The sequence below is a fragment of the Diplodia corticola genome (genome assembly GCF_001883845.1).
Source record: "Diplodia corticola strain CBS 112549 chromosome Unknown scaffold37, whole genome shotgun sequence".
Taxonomy (NCBI): domain Eukaryota; kingdom Fungi; phylum Ascomycota; class Dothideomycetes; order Botryosphaeriales; family Botryosphaeriaceae; genus Diplodia; species Diplodia corticola.
The window spans coordinates 527,780-545,027 of NW_017971516.1; the positions used below are offsets into that span (position 1 = coordinate 527,780).

The 17,248-nt window shown below is 57.1% G+C and overlaps 6 protein-coding genes across 6 annotated transcripts; 3 read left to right on the top strand and 3 right to left on the bottom strand.

Annotated features, from left to right (window-relative positions):
- Positions 1–829: 829 nt before the first annotated feature.
- On the bottom strand, positions 830–1,444 carry BKCO1_37000162 (uncharacterized protein; the record flags this gene model as incomplete). The annotated part of the gene is made up of 3 exons (XM_020275044.1): positions 830–1,063; positions 1,116–1,382; positions 1,442–1,444. The coding sequence occupies 3 exons, from the start codon at positions 1,442–1,444 to the stop codon at positions 830–832; spliced, it is 504 nt and encodes a 167-aa protein (XP_020128909.1).
- A 3,378-nt stretch (positions 1,445–4,822) lies between these two features.
- Positions 4,823–5,366, top strand: BKCO1_37000163 (uncharacterized protein; the record flags this gene model as incomplete). Its single annotated transcript, XM_020275045.1, has 2 exons — positions 4,823–5,072; positions 5,158–5,366. 2 exons carry the CDS (start codon positions 4,823–4,825, stop codon positions 5,364–5,366), a joined length of 459 nt encoding a protein of 152 aa, XP_020128908.1.
- Positions 5,367–7,920: 2,554 nt separating this feature from the next.
- On the bottom strand, positions 7,921–8,389 carry BKCO1_37000164 (uncharacterized protein; the record flags this gene model as incomplete). Its single annotated transcript, XM_020275046.1, has 2 exons — positions 7,921–8,027; positions 8,077–8,389. 2 exons carry the CDS (start codon positions 8,387–8,389, stop codon positions 7,921–7,923), a joined length of 420 nt encoding a protein of 139 aa, XP_020128911.1.
- Positions 8,390–10,217: 1,828 nt separating this feature from the next.
- BKCO1_37000165 (uncharacterized protein) lies at positions 10,218–10,667 on the top strand (the record flags this gene model as incomplete). Its single annotated transcript, XM_020275047.1, has 1 exon — positions 10,218–10,667. The coding sequence occupies one exon, from the start codon at positions 10,218–10,220 to the stop codon at positions 10,665–10,667; it is 450 nt and encodes a 149-aa protein (XP_020128910.1).
- Positions 10,668–13,053: 2,386 nt separating this feature from the next.
- Positions 13,054–14,649, top strand: BKCO1_37000166 (berberine family protein; the record flags this gene model as incomplete). The annotated part of the gene is made up of 1 exon (XM_020275048.1): positions 13,054–14,649. One exon carries the CDS (start codon positions 13,054–13,056, stop codon positions 14,647–14,649), a length of 1,596 nt encoding a protein of 531 aa, XP_020128763.1.
- Positions 14,650–15,413: 764 nt separating this feature from the next.
- On the bottom strand, positions 15,414–16,577 carry BKCO1_37000167 (uncharacterized protein; the record flags this gene model as incomplete). The annotated part of the gene is made up of 1 exon (XM_020275049.1): positions 15,414–16,577. One exon carries the CDS (start codon positions 16,575–16,577, stop codon positions 15,414–15,416), a length of 1,164 nt encoding a protein of 387 aa, XP_020128912.1.
- Between the last annotated feature and the right edge of the window lie 671 nt (positions 16,578–17,248).

Genomic DNA, 17,248 nt, shown 5'->3' on the forward strand with positions numbered 1-17,248 from the left:
GGCTTGGGCTGAAACGTTGCGGGCACTGGGTTCATCTAAGCACCCACTGCAGGAGGCTGGGGGTGGCACGGGTTTGGGAAGAGAGGAGTCTTTTCCTGGAAAAGATAGGCACGGGTTCCAGTGCTCGACTGACGACCCATGATGGCCGTCTATGTCACTGGAGCCGCATCCTTCCCGTGAACCCTGTAGCTGGTCACTACATCTTCCATCTTCAGCAATAGAGGTGCTGGATCCGGGGCTAATGTGGGATGTGTGGGTTGTGTTTATGATCGGAATGGCGGAGGCGAAGGCCGTGACTTCTGGCTTCGGTTTGTCGTGGCAGCGTTAACGGGCTCGTGCCGACTGCCGACTGCCGAGTCGGTACGGTAAGGTAAAGCCGGCCGTTGAGCTTAGGTGGTCTTGGCTAAAGGTAGCAGAAGGCATCATTGGGGCACCCCTTGCAGCCGCTGCGTCGTAGGTTGCACCCGGTTAGTGGGGGGGCAAGGAAAAAGTTATACTGGTACGGCGAAATGGATGTCACATTAACAACTTGACAAATCAGGATGACAGGGCATGGCATTAGGATATCAAATCAAAGCCCCAGGGCTGGTGAATCTGGTATTGTGTAGAAAAAGTAGCATCGTCTGAAATTAAGCGATCCCAAACTCATCAACTCCAATGCGGTAAGGTCGAGCACCGTACAGCTGAGGCAGGTGGCGCAGTATCCGGCTTCCGTCCAGGTATATCCATTGTCCAAAAAACTCCCATATATTCAGCGCTGTCTTTCACTTCCACATTTTTCGAACGGCTCTTTGAATTGAATTACGCCGTCTTTACCATGGGCAGCTGCTCAGGCCTTCTTCCTGCGGCCGGGCGGTGTCATCATGGCCATCTCCTCAGACTCTTTGGTGGGCAGCTTGTAGGTCAAGGCCCAGATGCAAGCGAAGGCGCCATTGCGCTCGATCCATTCCTCGTCAATCTGAATGTCCTCATTGCCTGCCTCATGCTCCCAGGTGTTCTGGCCTCTCATGAGGGATGAGTAAGAGAAATTTGGGTCATTGCTCGGAGACGGCATCGGCTTGGACTGTGAACAGGTCAGGACGAGGATGGTATCACAGGCGGGGTGAGTGGCAAACCTGGGCCGGCGAGCGCGACGGGGATATGATTGGTTTTTCCCTACGCTTTTGCGGGTACTCGGGCGTAGAGTATGGCAACTGATGCTGTGGCTGCAAGGGTTGCTGCTGCTGTGACTGCAGATGCTGCTGACACTGGTGGTATAGCTGGTGCTGCTTGTCGCGCCGTGACTTGTGAGATTCCCGGTTCTGGGCGTGGTGCTGGTCGGTCTGGTACTGCGGACGTGGCCTCGGAGGCGGAGGTGGCTGGGGGTGTGGCTCCTGACGCTGCTGTGTGGCTGGTCAGCTGGGCGGAGCTTGGTCAAGAAGCAGGCCTTCGGGCGGGCTACCATGTTTCGCCGCGGGCGGATCGGTGACGTGAAGAGACAGCGACACCGACAGCGAAGGCGGGCGGGCGGGCGAGAGAATTTGTACGGCAAGACGAGAGCGAGACGGCTGGCGTGACTCGGGGTAGGCCATTGTTTGCTTAGGGCTTTCTGGGGCTGGGGGTTGAGGGAAGAGACGGCGAGGTGCAGCTGCAGGCTGGTCCTCGAGCGGTGGGCGCATCAGAGCAGAGCAGGGCTCAGCGGTAGCACGCATGGCCGACTCTTGTGCTGTAACGGGGCTTCGAGGCGAGCTGCTGGGGTGTGGAGCGGTGGGTCTGGTTGAAGATGGGCGCGGCGGTGGAGAGAGAGTTGGGCGTGTCGAAGAGGAGCTGCGAAGCTGCGAAGCAAGGCGCGGCGGCAACCAGTAGGTAGGGCTGTCGCTTCCTGCACCGCCGTTGGGCCATGCTCCCATGCTCCCTAGCTCCCATCGGCCATGCCCACCGCGACCGCGACCCCTTGTGTCTCTCAGCCCGGAGCGTGCCAGCGCGGGAGATCATCCTGCCTACACGCGTTAATCGCGCGCCTAGCTCAGCTTTGACGTCTTCCTGACCGTGGGAGGCCTAAGTTGCCCGTCTGGTTGCGCGGGGCCTTCCTTGCCTGGACGCGAGTCGCGACCTGCTCGCAGCTTCTTCCACTCCCGCCTCAGCCCGAACCCACCGCCGCCATTGTCTTGCCTTGTGCCAGCGCCGCTCCAGCTGCCCCGCGCTTAGGCGTCAACCATCTCGAAATCCTCCATGGCCGCCGACGGCCCGTTCCCGCTCGCGACCGTCCGCCTTCCGAGACCATTGGCGCGCAGGTCGAGCCACAACTCGGGAGTGACCTGCAGCCGCGCCTGCATCCGCCCAGCCAATGCGCCAGCATGATTTTCACAGGGCCTGCTGGGAGATTCTCGCGACCACGTCCTTGTCATCGCTTGCCGCACATCTCCTTGCTCTTGTCCGCAGCCCAACGCTGTACCTGTTGCCTTCTCTCCTAGGACTGGAAGCTCCTCCGGCCCTCACACACCCTGATCGCCCCGGCCAACACAACTCACATCCATCTCCATCACCGCTTCCACTCTTCCGAGCTCCCCTTGGTCCGTGTTCTGGAGCCAATTCTCCCGCAGGCCTTCAACCTTCGGTCTGGTTGACCCACAATTAAGTACCGTTATCAACGCCTGCTTTTTCTGCTCCTCTTGCCAGTACCCCTCGCTAACAGTCCGACTGGACTTTGATCATCTCGAATCTGCAGACGATCAACAAGGCGCTATGCTGGTGGTCGTTCCACGCGCGGCTCCTCCCGCTGACAGCTGTCAACAAAGATGGAATCTTGGCGCGACAGATCGACATGGAACCCGACAAGGGTCATTGCAGCTTGCCCGACCGCCCTACTATGCCTGTCCCTGGAGCACAGCCCATTCCCTCGATTTCCATGGCCCACAGCTCTATGCCGTCAACCTTGGCGTCTATAGAGAGCAGTCACACAAATTCCATCGACCCATCATACGTCAAGCGCGAACCGTGACGCCTCGAGCTTTGAACCTTCTGCGCCTCGGCAGACACTTTCCACGTTGTGTTTCATCTTTTAGCAGTGCTGGATATGATAGGTCATATCGGCCGCTCATGGTACTGCCTTGAAGTCCCACTTTGCGGACCAATGAGTGGACCCCGCCACTTGTTCCACAAGCCATCACCAGATGACATCCTTATACAACTTCACCATGCGCTAAAAACTCATCAAAACCGTTGCGGCTCTTGTAGGAGGGTGCATCGCGTCTTGTACAAGATTCGATCGTGATGCCTCAGACTACTACAAGACCTTCCAACCACGTCACTATACATCACTCAGCTTCGAATACGTGTCCTCAGCAATGGTGCGGCTGGAGAAGTGTATGTTGCTCCGAACAGAGCACACCATCCAGGCCCGAGCGCATCCAATGGCAAAGCCGAGGTGGCTAGGCTGTCTAGGTTCTGTGACCACTGGGAGTACAACAAAAGGCCAAGCCGGCGTAACTCGTCCAACCTCGGCCCAGGTTCTACTCTACGCCAAGTCCTCACATCTCCTTCCCCTCCGGTCGGATTTGGATTCGAGTAGCTGCATCGGTGCAGCCGGGTCGGCGGCTGACACAGCAGGCAAGCCCTGTGAGTCGCTCCTCTTGTCGCACACGTCAGGTGATCAGATAACAACAGACCCTGACCGATGCAGTATCCTGGCGATTCAATGCGCTCTCTGTTTCGAAGCTGTGTCACATGCGACAACCGTCGTTACTCGCTACGTTTTGGGCTTGGAGCCTCTGAGCATTGTAACAAAGACCGGGGCTTGCTGATCAGCCGCCATGGTTGGCGCTGCAATGGTGGGCCGATGTGCGCCGTGCGGGAACTCGGTCAGATTGACCGCGTCTGCAGCCCGTCGGATCCGCATCGTTGCGCGCCAGACCTGCTGGCGGTACTACAATCTGCCGATCCGCCTTGACCGGCACATCGCACCGCGTCTCGCCGACATTTGGTAAAGAAGGCAAGAAGAAAAGAAGCAAGGAGCTGCAGAAATGATTCATGTCTTCGTTCCACGACCGCCCGCAGCCATCTCACCCGACGAGTGCCAGCGTGCACGAATCGTGCAGGAATGCGCCGACGCAACAGCCCGGCGTCCAAGAAAGGTTATTTGCATCTTGATCCTCTGGTCAGCTTGCGGGCCGTGGTTTACTTGCAGGCGGCCCGATCGCCAGTACCGGTCAACACCACGTCGCACAGTGCAACGGCCACCGAAGACACACAGACGTTCCTCAGCAGACAGACCCCGGAGAGTCTCTGCTTGGAGGCTCAGGCACCATCAGGACTGTCGAGTGGCGTCACACGGGCAATGAACCCTTCGTCTCTATGCGGCCCAAAGACCAACGCTGCGAAGCACACACCACCACTACCAAGCTTTTCGGCATCTGCTACAATGCGTTTCTACCATGGCGGGCCGTCCCTTCCGAGATTTAATGTTCACTCAGCCGCATCCACCGTTTCGCGGCACGAAAATCCCAACTTCACCCTGCTCCAGAGGGAATACAAAAGAAAATATGCCACGAAGCGTCCCACAGGGACGGCAGACGGCTGCCCGCATAAAGCCAACGCACAACCGCCGGTCTGTATGCCCTTGCGGTCCCACCATCAATCATCACTCGGCCCCAGCAGCGCGTTTTCGTTGTGTTGGTTCGATAGACCTCGATTCGCCTCGAACCAGCAACGCGCCACGATAAAGCCATGGGCGTCGCTCTCAATCTTACGCTTTTCCTGGAGTACTTAATAGCATTGGCGCTCCGCTTGTGAATTTCGAAGCTATTGTCCAACCTCAGAAGGGACCTGCCGACGACCAAATAAGATGGACCGCCCTATCTACGAAGATGATCTGACCACCATCCATGCCCGTCACGCCGCACCGCTTGTGCGACTACGGGACCGCGCGGCCAGCTCCCTTGTCTATCTCAGCACGGCCACGGATGAGGACAGGATGCAAGCCGCGTTGAGAGACCTTGAGGATGTGGCCACCACTATCAGCTCCATGTTCACCGACGGAGAGATAAGCGAGCCAGATGTCCCCTTTGGAGAGATCAGAATGGCTTGGATTGGGAGTAAGCTCACATCTCTCTCCTCCTTTACCTTTTCGATTGGTCTCAATCGATGCTGGTGAGTATCCTTGCTAAAATGCTTACATAGGCCTCAAACTGGGTGACTCCACGGAACGCCTTGGTCTCGACCATGGGGATGGACCTGATAACGACGGTTCGAGCAGTCATGTCAGCGTTTGCTCAGAGGAGTACAGTGAAGAAGACTCTGATAGTGAAATGGAGGGTGCGTCCTGGTCCGAGGACTGTGATCCCGGGGTGAACTCACTGTCATTGATGGACCTTGCAAGTAAATGGTAAGTGGGAGGCCTTTTCCTTTTTTCTTTTTACTTGGCCTTCTTCCCACCCAGTCCTTGAACCATCTTTTTTCGGTGAAGAGAAAAAAAAAGCCAGCCCTTCATCACCGGCACCACACCTCGACTCTAATCCATGAAGACGCTCTTCCCCATTTATTCAACGCCCTTAGTCATGCCATCCCTTTACACCCCCGCTCTGCAATACCATCGATACTAACCGCTCAAACCATTCACAGCTCTACCACCACCTTCACTGACCTCCGTCGCCTTTACACCCTCTACTACACCATCCATGTCCACCGCATCGACCGCCTCCTCATCCGCCTGGCCCCCAACACCCCGATCCCCACCTCGATTCCCCCTCACCGACCCGAACCTATCCGCCAGCCTCCTCCACCCCCGCCTGGCGCCGTCACCAACCATAGCCACCACACGCAGTGCCAGTGCAAAGTCGAAGATTTGCAGCAGAAAGGGAAAGGAACGTGCAATAACGGCGGGGCGGGCGCTCCACTGACCGGAGATAAGGAGACACAGTATGCGCTGGTGCTGGCGGATGAGATTGCGAGGGTAGCCGAGTATAAGCAAGCGACCGTCAGTGTGTTGATTAGGGAGATTTCGGGGGCGGTGTGTGTGGTTTGAGCATGCACGGGGCTGGTCATGCGACACGTGTTTCATTCATTGGGAGTCTCTTTCGCCGGCGTTACCTCGTTGGAGGTTTCTTTTGTTGATGGCTTTCCTGTGTTGATGATGGATAAAAGATTTGTCTGCATGGCTCTTCGTCAAAAACCTCTGTTGAAGTATCGTATAACGTTTATATCCTTGTGGAGTCCGGTGGGCTGGAAACGGCAAACTGAGAGGAGGGCTTGTTCTTTTGAAGCATGATCTTGTTGACGACGTGCTGACAAAACTTGCTGAATGTATGTGAAGACGTCGATTACTGTGAATGAATGGTGTCTAACGGAATCCCATTCAACAATCACCAATAGCATGTTAGTATCTTTAGCCATATTTTAAAGGGGTAGGATAACATATTCCAAAGCTACTGTACCGATATCAGAGATTCTTCCTTCAGTCAAGGCTTTCTAGGTCATGAACACTATCTTTTCGATATTGAAAATCTGCTATATTTCAATAACAGGCTTGCACAGAGTTGGCCCCTGCTTCGAGACTCCACCGAGTCCCGCGTTGACTCTCTCGACTGTAGCTCTGCAATTTGGCCACAATCCCGGACCGTGATTCGCTTGATCAGAGCTGCAGATTTTGCAGTCCAGGACAACGTCCGCCGGCAACTACCGAGAGAGATTCGTCCACAGGCTCGGGCAAGGCAACGTCAGTGCTTCGTAGGACAAGAAATTCCGCCCCTGGCATGAGCACGAAGATCATCAAGTCACGACTTGACCAGCTTCTTTGCCCGCCTCCCAAAAATCACATTACCGCAAAGGCACGTGCCGGCTTTTCCCATTTCCTTGCCACATCATATACCTTACAGTCCACCATTACATACTGTTCTGCGACGAGAGGACAGTCCATCATGAAGCCAACACGAGACGGCGCCGGTGCGACGCGGCAGGGACAGTGCAGGAAGCGGCGCCTGGAGCTCTGAGCTCATCTGTCCCATCATATATGTCAATCTCCCGCCGCAAATCATCGAACCATTTGGTATTCGTATGCATTGGTTCCACCACTTGTCTCAATCAACTGACCGCGGCGGAGAAGGAGTCTGGGCCGAGGTCTCGGAAGTGCACTGATGTCATGAGAGGGAGCGCTTCTCGAGGACAACAACGGTACCAACAGACGTTGACATACCGATGGTCAGTTTCAGAGCAGCTAGCAGCGGGTTGGTGGCGCAGTTCTAATACCGCTATTGGTGGGTCAGAGGTAGTGGGTGGAAGGAAGCTATAGCGTTGAGACACGATTCCAGGGTAATGTGCGTCGTATGAAGGTAAGTCTCGCTCCCGACAGAGACCACACCGCTCTCATGCCTGCCATACAACGCATGGGCCAAGATTTACGCTTCAGATGCTCATATCCGCCGGGAAGAGACGGGTATGGTGTTTTCCCGTCGTAATGGTATCGTAGTCTGAACGTTCGTCTCAGCGGAAAGCGCCATCGCATGACCAAAGCCACACGGCATTTCCAGAAGGCGAGCTTTGCCAGCCAACGATCATCGTCTATTTCTACGCAGCAGCAAGCTCAAGCCTTGCTATCGGAGCCTCCCGCGCCTGCACCAAAGCATGGAGACAGAGCGCGCAATATCCAATCCCGCCGCAATATGTCCATGACGTTAATGTGCTCCGTGTAGCCGAGTTCTCCCGTTTGTCGTTCCATTTCCAGCGTTGTCGTTTTCATGTCTGTCGCACCACCCACTTGTTCCTGGCTATCCCGCCTCACTTGGACTTTTTCCTCTCCACCGGCTGGCCACGGACGTCGAAGAAGTACAGCGAGTACCTGCAGACGGGGCAACGGGCATCTTCATCCGCCATGAAGCGGTCGAGACAGTCGCGGCAAAACGTGTGGCCTTGGACACGCAGGAACACAGCCGACGCGGCCGCTTCGAGTCAGCCGAAGGAACCTTTGTAGAAGAAGAGGGAAACGGCAGAGAAAAGATCAAGGATGGCGGGTGAAGCATCGATCCGATCGGCCAGCCAGCCAGGCAGGCGAGGAGCTGCGTGGAGAAGCCGAGGGACGGGAAAAAGGATCTCGGTCGGACTCACGGCACACGGTGTACCACATGTCCAGCTCCAGCTCGTCGAAGCAGACGGCACACTCGTCCGGATACAGCGGCGGCTTGAACTGGTGTGCGTTGGCGGCCCGCATGATTGCTCGCACTCCGGACTTCTGCGGTTGTGGCGAAGGTGGCGGGATGGGTAGGCGCTGCGGCGTCGGGTCGCGCTTCTTTGTGGCGGCCGCCTTGTGCCTGGCGTAGCCGGTGCGTTTCGCGGATTTTGCGGTCTTGGTGCTTTTGGTCTTGGTGCGGGCCTGGGACCGGGGCTGGGTTGTCTGGGTCTGTATCTTGCTGGACGACATGGTGACGGTTCGGCTACGGTCAGCTTAGTGGGCGGGTGATAGAATGAGTTGATGGGGTGTTGGAGGGAGCAAGATTGAGAGGTGGGATGTTTGATGGTGGGGTTTTTATTTTCATCGTGCGGTGTGTCGAGCTGTGTGGGCGCGCCGATATGCAGGAGCCCGTCGCCGTCGTTCTCACCCGATCTGGCGGTGGAAGGCAGCGGATGAGCGCGCGGGTGAGAGAAATCTCGCGTATGGCTATCAGCGAGTGAGATATCTTGGTGAGAATCTTCAAGTAAAGTGAGAGACAGGTCCCGTCTGCCACTCTTTGCCTGTTTATTCAAGAAGCTTCACCTTGGCAGTCCCTCTCCATCTGTATGACAGGTCGATACGGACCAACAGGACCGCTCTCGCGGTCCTGGTCAGAATCAGGGACGATGGCAGCAGTCGGCTTTCCCTTTCGGGGGGTGGATGCCCAAAGGACCCTTTTGCTATATGATTGGTGGAAGGTGTTTTCTCTACCAGCATTGTTGGTGCAGTGGTAGCACGTTCCAAGTCCACATGGCCCCATGGGTTCCAGGGTAACTCCTGATGTGATGTATGGAAAGAACCTGAGTTCGAGTCTCAGCCAATGCCTTTTTGTTTCCGCGATTTTTTACCTCACTGCCTCACTGCCTCACTGCCTCACGAGCTCATTCCCTCGTAGCCTTGTCAGCTCTCCACTAGGGTTGGAGGTCGGAGTGTGTGGGCGAGGGCTTGCCTGGGCGAAACTGGGGACGGCCGTCGCCGTGGTCCCTCATGGAAGATCCGCTTCAGTGCCTGGTGCCATATATCAGGACGGGTCATCGGTTTTAGATTCGGCGAGCACATTGTTCAGGTTCAAACCACTCTTGGATGGTGATGGCATTTAATCTGAGCGGGCTCAAACGACGAGCTGGTTGAAACAAAATACCCCACAAAAGGTGTATCGGTTAGACAAAGAATACGTCTCACCTTCCATGTTAACCAAGGCGGGTATTCCCGTGGGCGAACACGTCTCCCCAGAGACGGCAGTCCAGCTCGACACTTCTTATATACCCGACCTTCCCCAGGCCGCCAACCAGCCAGAATCTCAGCGAAACCTGCACAAACAGCCGTTGGAGGAAATGCCATGCAGGTCATCAGTATAACCAACGAACTCAATAATAGGCGCGGGCAGGTGGCGACTGGGGCGGGAGCAAGAGGATGCGGTGAGCCGAGCCGGTGAGCCGCGTGTTCTGTGCCGTCCGACGATGGTCGTGTCTGGTGGAGGTACAGGGGTGAGGTAGTTTATGCAATGTGGACAAATGATCGAGTTCTCGCGCTCGGGGCCCTTTGTCTGCCTTGACTGGCGTTGCAGACAGTTCTGGAAGGGAGAGCGGTGTGGACAGTTGCCTGTCAAGCTACGGAAGCTGGGCGCGTTAGTGCACGGGTGGAGGGACTGATCGAACCTGGGGCGCGCGAGCTTTCTCAAGATGACGATTGAGGGCGTATTTGGAAAGCGCGCGTAGGTGTCGCGTATAAGTTGTACGTCAGGCGCGACACCACGTGACACTGTAAACAATCCACCGCTACTACTGCTCCGGTCGCTGTTCCTACACTTCAGCGCCTGCCTTACGAAGCACAAAAAGAAAAAGAAATCTCGACACGTGAGACCACGTCCGCAACACCTTCACCATCAACCACTCATCATTCAACACACCCCCACGCGCCACTGCACCCTCAACCCACATGCGCGCCTCCACCGCATCCCCCTCCACGCTCCCTCCCGCCAAAGCCCCCGCGCACCGAGCGCGCCCTTACGCCACAGCAGCCCCGCACCTACATAACGATGCAAGCCACCTCCCTCACGCGCCTCCACCCCCTCCACCCCCACGCCCTCCCGCTCTTCGTCTCCGTCACCCTCGCCGTCGACAAGCCCATCCTCTTCGGAAACTCTTCCTCCTCCTCCTCCCTCTCATCTTGGCGCTGGCCCCGCCACCACCCCCGCTCCCCTTCCACAACAAACCCGCCACACAAGCGTCCGGCCGCCCCCACCGTCCCTGCCGCCGTCTCTGCTATCGCCACCGCCACTGCTGGCAACGCCCGCGCCACTTCGTTCCTCGTCGACGTCCGCGTCATGCGATCTGGCCGCCGCGGCCGGAGGGGTTTCGTGGTCGGAGTCGGAGTCGGAGTCTCGTTCGCCGCCGCCGCCGCCGCCGCGTTGGGCGGGATGGATGGCAGCGGGCGGGGTCTGATGCCTTGTTGCGGCTGGGTGGGGGAGCGAGACTGGAGGGGTTGATTAGGCGTTTAGAGGGGCGGATTGAGGGGGGTGGGGTGGGGAAGAGAGGGCGGGTGTGCTTACTGGGGTGGAGATGGAGGGGGCAGAGGCTGAGGGCGTTGCGGGGGGTGTGGTTGAGGCAGCGGTGTCCAGTGGGGGAGAGGGCGGTGCACTGCGGTGGTGGGGGGTTGGCGGGCATTGTTGATGGGGTGGTATGGGTTGGAGAAAGGTTGCGGTGAGGTGGGGGGTGGAAAAGGCGGTTGTGAGGGAGGGAGCGGGAGTGACTGTAAGGTGGAAAATCTTGGAGACTGTCCGTTTGCAACTGATCGTCCTAGAGCGCAGCATACGGGTACCCGTCCGCCTGGCCCATCCACGCGCATCTACGAGACTGAGAGAGACTGTGGGAGAGAAAGGTGCGAAGCGTGCCATCATCATGGACATCTACGCTACTGGAAGGTGGGGAAGTGACATCTAGTTGTTGGGCGCCTTGCGAGTGTGGTCGAAATTCACACGGACGAACTAGTTCCACGGGTGGCTTTAGGCTTCTACTTGGAGAGATTCCGGGCCATGAAGCCTTAGGGTAAGGAGCCTTAATCGGCGGTATCTCTCTGGGGTGGCGTCTACTACGGTTGAGCCCGAAATGGTCATGGTTTGGTTCCTGTAAAAGAGTTACACAGCAGTGCGTTTACTACGTAATGAGATGAACTCAAAGAGACAGGGATAGCTGACAAGCACAGAAAATCAGTCGGAGTAGTAGACTAACGAATCCTATCCGAACAAACGGAATACAGCCACATGCACGACTTACGTAAAGCCAAAGAAAAACAGTATGCCAGTCCCACCGATCCCGTTTCCCCAGCCCATCCGCCTCCAAAACAAAACTCTCCATGCGCCAGGAGAACCACCTCCCCATCTTCATTCCCATACCATGCATCATAGTGGTGAGGACGACCACGAACCGCTTGCGAGATATCGTGAGCTTTGCTCCATATTCGTCTTCCTCTTCGCCGGCGGAGTCGGTCTTGATTTGGCTTTCGGCTTCCGCTGCTGTTGCTGGACTTTAGGCTCTGCGGTGCCGCTCGCTGTTGCAGGAGAGAGTAACAGCAGCGGTGATTGAGAGGGCGGTGGGAACTCCGCGACGTCTTTGAGAAGCCGCTCCCGTTCCGCGTGCAACGCTTTCACGTGCTCGGAGCCTCGGCGCTCTGGTGCCCTGATAGGAACTCGAGAACCGTTGTTCACTTGGCAGACCCGGAAGGGCTCCCCGAGTCAGTCCACGACGAGAAGGAAAAGGCAAAACAGACGAGCCTGAGCCTCGATGATGAACCGGGCTCTGGGGGTTCAGACCGTGTCTGACCAGTGAGCAGATGCCGGCTGCGAGGGAACAAGCTTCCCGTACCGGTACCACAGGCCGTGCAATGCAGCTTCCAAAGAAGTTCACGTCGAAGGATCCCGTGGCCATCAAGTCCCGTCGTCACGAGAATGAACGCACTCACCGAAGCAGGAAAGAGGTACGTATACCTGCATGGCATCATGCCAAACGAGTCTGACGTATATCAAATGTGACAGGCATGCGTTTGAAGCTAGGGTAATTGTCCAATCGACGTGTGTGATAAGCAGTTACTGCGGAGCAATGGCATTGAGGCTTGGAAATTGACGCGTCCTAGCGCCTGCAACATGTAGAACAATGCATTCTCCGGATAACAAGTTGGCGGTGAAACCCTCTAAGCGCCTGTAACCCCACATAGCATGGAGCGGGGTAGCCAATTCCCATTTACGGCGTCGCGCTTCTCCAATCAACGTCGCTCGATCTTCGTGGAGATGCTCTGTACTCACGATCTTGGGTGGGTCCAGGTACGGGCGATCGAGCTGAAATGTCCCCCGCCCTAAACAAAACACTGAGCCACCGGATGGGGATTCCCTAATCTGTTGACACGTGGCGGAATTCCCTTTTGGAACGCTTGTTGATCCCTACGTAGCCGATGGCTAGCGTAAAGAATGGCTGGGCTGGATCAAGCCGGATGATGCAATAAATCGAGCCTAAGCGGGAAGCGTATCTGGGATCGACGGATCTACCCGCAGATCCCAGCTTTAGCGCACCACCCCATTGGCTGTCCCCTTATCGCACAGGGGCCTCGTACCTTATCGCTGCGCGGCAGCTGAAAAGGAACATTGCTGAAACCGCCGTACTACGTAGGACACTTCTCATTTCGGATGGGAAGAGAAGTCGTGACAAAACATGTTCAACGGTATGCTACGTGCGCCGGGCCATAAATATCGCTTGATTTCCACTCACGACCTCCTGTTTGACATCCATATCAATCACATCACACCTTATCACTTCAACAGTTCAATCACATCCAACCTTCTACTTTGACAGTTCAAACCCATCACACCCCCTCTCATCACCATGGCCGACTCCATCACCTTCTTCGAGCCCGTCGAGGTCCCTGCCTTCAACCTCGGCCAGAAGCAGCACGAGCCCTCCACCGCTACCGTCAACCTCCTCGACACCGTGCCCCTCCCATCAACACGGACCACCCCCGCCACCGTCCAAGACACCATCACCTCCCTCCAATCATCCAACATCCCCGTCTTCACACCCGGCCACTCAGAATACGAACGCCGCACCGCCCGCCCCAACCTCCTCTTCCGCGCCACGCGCCCCGACTGCGTCGCGCAGCCCACATCCGCCGCGCACGTCGCCACCACCATCTCGCTCGCCAAGTCCGCCCGCGTCCCCGTCACCATCCAGTGCGCCTTCCACTCGTGGGCCGGCTTCTCCACCGCCTCGCGCGGCATCGTCCTCGACGTCAGCAAGCTCAACGCCGTCGACCTCGACGCCGCCGCCAGGACCGTCACCGTCGGCGCCGGCTGCCGCTGGGAAGACGTCTACCGGGCGCTGCCCGCGGGGCTCGTCGTCACCGGCGCCCGCGCCCCGACCGTCGGCGTCAGCGGCTTCACGCTGGGCGGCGGCCTCGGGCCCTTCACCCGCCGCTTCGGGCTCGGCAGCGACGCCCTGCTCGAGGCGACGGTCGTGACGGCCGATGGCGCGCTGGTTACTGTTGGTGAGAATGACGACCCGGCGTCGGATGCGGGCCGCTTGTTCTGGGCGCTGCGCGGTGCGGGCGCGGGTAACTTTGGTGTCTTGGTGCGGGTGAAGCTGCGGGTGCAGGAGCTGCAAGGCGAGGACGTCGTCGGTGGCCGCGTACAGTGGTCGATTCCGAGCGAGGACGAGGGGGTCGTTGCGGCGATGAACAAGGTCTATTCGGCTGAGTGGCCGAGCGGCATGACGGTTGACAGCACGTGGATGTGCGACTTGAGGCAGACGGGCGGCGATCAGGTCCGCCTCGTTGCGTCTTTTGATGGCAGCAAGGATGAGTTCGATGGCGTTGTCGACAGCTGCGTCGAGCAGCCGGAGCTGGCGAACGGCCTTAAGCAACGCTGCTTGCCTCAGAAGTCGTCTCGGTTCCTGAACGAGACGCTGGAGGCTCAGTGGTCGGAGGAAATTGAGCGATTCTTGCCCGAGAACAAGTCCTACAGCGTCAACAGCTCTTTCGCTTTCGGCAACGACAGCAAGAACGTCGAACAAATCACTGCCATCATCAGAGAAGAGATGAAGAACTTCCGCAGCCGCTTCTCGGGCGAGCAAGCCGAGTTCTCTGTCACCTGGATGCACGCTGGCGGCAAGGCGGCGGAGAAGAACCCCACTGACACGGCTTTCTTCTGGCGCGAAGCCGCATACCACACCTACCTCACAGTTGTGTGGGAGGACAAGCGCATGGAGAAGGACATGAGGGATTTCCTCGAGACGGTCAAGGACAGACTGAGGTCCTTCTCTTTGGAGAAGAAGGCCGCGTACGTCAACTTCCCCGATGGAAAGCTGGCGTCGGAGCCCTACGAAGAGGCTTATTACGGGGACAACAGCAACGAGCTGCGCCGTGTCAAGCAGATTTGGGACAAGGACAACTTCTTCAACTGGTCTCAGGGTGTGAAGCTCCCGTAGAGTACTGGCTACTCGGGGGGTTCAGATAGTCAGGCTTTGATAGACCAAATCACAAGATAACTCTCGTTTTACAGAGAGAATTCACGTTACGTTCTTGACTTCCATAGGTGTGAGGAGTGTTTGAGCGGTACAATAACAATGCCAAAGTGTCCTTTTCCCTAATGTCAACCGTGATTTAGGAGACGGACACCATCTTCTCAGGCCAGGAGGTTCCTTTCAGTAAGGCTCCGTTACAATGGAAAACTTGAAATTACCCTCATTCGACGCAGCAACGATCTCTTGGTGATATCACCGCGTCACCACGTAACTGCTGTCCATAGCCCCACTGTTTCTCCCTCGCTGGCAACCAGGGCGGCCCCGCTTACAACAGTCACTTCAGGAGCATAGTGACAAATTCAATTCCTCTGCAGTATAGCAAATGATAGTTGACTTCGATAAAGGTGGGCATAAAAGCCATTGCGGTACCTTCAATGCTAGCGGCTGCTGTCAGGCACGAGGCCTGGTCATCAACCACACGTTGGTACGTAGGACTGCTTAGCTGTATGCCCGCCATCATTTCACACGAAATACCGTTTTAATATGAAGGTTTCTGTCAAGGCATATCGAATTGAAATGTTTAGTAGTGGCCACCTGGCTCATGCTATAGAAAAAAAGGGCTGAGACACAAAAGAGAATATAAACCATACAGCATACAAAATACATTCAGCCATGCCCTCGAAAACGCCAATCAAACTTCCAAAAGTCGTACATCTTCTCATATGAACTCAAGACGTCTTGCCTTTCTCTTCATCAAAGATCCCGAGCGCTCTCTCCAACTTTCTGCGGTGCTCCTTGACGGCGTACATGATCTCCTTGAGCGCCATGAAAGAAAACAAACTGACCAAGGTCAGGCCAACACAACAAATGAAGACGAGCACAATGATGGCAAACACATTGCCAACGTCATACAGGTGCTTCCAATCCGGCTTCTTCCACCCACCCTTCTCCGTGTTGATAGCCAAGTTGATTGATCCCATGATGAGGTTGATGACACCAAAGGTGAAGAGCAACGGGCCGTAGAAGCGGGAGAAGTAGGCGTCGTAATTCCCGTACGCCTTCTCAAAGGTGAAGTCCTTCAAGACGAACTTGGCCCAGAAATTCAGCCTGCTGAGCCTCAAGTCCCCGTAGTGATAGCGCAGCGAGACCTGGTCATCGCCGATCTTGGCGCTGCCAAACCAATCGATGAAGGCGACGAAGTCCTCAAACGAAATCTTGGCCGGCTCCTTCTTCTCCCCCGCCTTCTTCCCGGCCTTGTCCTCGCCCTCCTCCTTCTCCCGCTCCTCCTCCCGCACCTCCGCCAGCCCCTTCCCGACGTTCTCCGGGATCAGCCCCTTGTCCACCGCGATGGCGAAGTCGGACGGGTGCTGCACGAGGTAGCCGTAGCTGCGCATGAAGCCCAGCGCGCTCGTGACGACGAGCCGGCCCTCGTCGGTGGCGCACCACTCCTCGGTGAAGACGGCGTCCCAGAAGTCGTACGACAGCAGGTAGGCGGGCATGGGCTTGACGAAGATGCGCTTGTCGTGCCACACGCAGTGCAGCTCCGGGTTCTGCGACACGGTCACGTCGCGCCCGCGCACCTGCTGGTGCGTCAGCGTGTTGATGGGCCGCTCGCGCGTCGCCGCCGCCGCCACCAGCCAGAGGTAGTGGTAGAAGCGGTCGAGCTTCGGGGTCGTGAGGTCGCGCCGGAGGAAGGCGGCGAGGTCGTGCTGCGTGAGGCGCGTCTGCGGGTGGCCTGGGAGTCGGTCCGGGAGCTTGGCCGAGGTGGAGGCGAGGCAGAGCGGGTTGGTGTGGTTGCTCGTGGTCGGCTTGTGGAGGCTGTGGAAGAGGGCGTGTTTGGGGATGAAGGGCGGGCCGAAGGTGACGGTTTTGGGGGCGGGGGCTTTTTCCATGGTGGCGGTGGTGGCCGGCGTGTTGGTGCCTGAGGCGGTTGGTGGGGAGTGTGGGTTGGAGTGGAATTTCTGGAAAGAGAGGGCTCTTGATCTGACCGGAGATTTATCTTTTGCAATTTCCCTTTGGCGCAGCGGCTTCGTTTTCTACGTTCGGTGGGGGTTGGCGCGCATGAGGACGAGGCCCCACTCTCATACGTGGCAAACCACCAGGTACAGCTTGGCGGTTACAGAACCTCTCCAATCACGGAGTCCGGGGCTGGGGCTGCCCGCAGCCCTGATTTTCATTGCGGGTTTGGGGAGCCCGCACGGCGTTCCATAGATCAACCACGACCGTTGTCGGATTGACCCGCTCACTTCCTTCGGTCGTGGCGCATTTGTTTGGAGAGGACATTGCAAATTACAGAACCCGGTCAATGTGGCAAATTGCTTCCAGTCGGACTGTACTGATGGTTTGATGCAGAACAAGCCGACACTGCAGCTGCACCGGTGAGCGATATTCGAATTCGCCAAGCAGCACAGCCGCCTCGTCGGAAGCAGAGGCGAGGGCCTTGAAAATAACGCACGAGTCGAAAGGCTCAGAATTCAGCGTTGTATGCTGTCAATGCGCAAATCCTGGAGCAGATCACCAACGAGGCCCGGGCCAAGTCATCACAGACGGCACCATCGCTTCA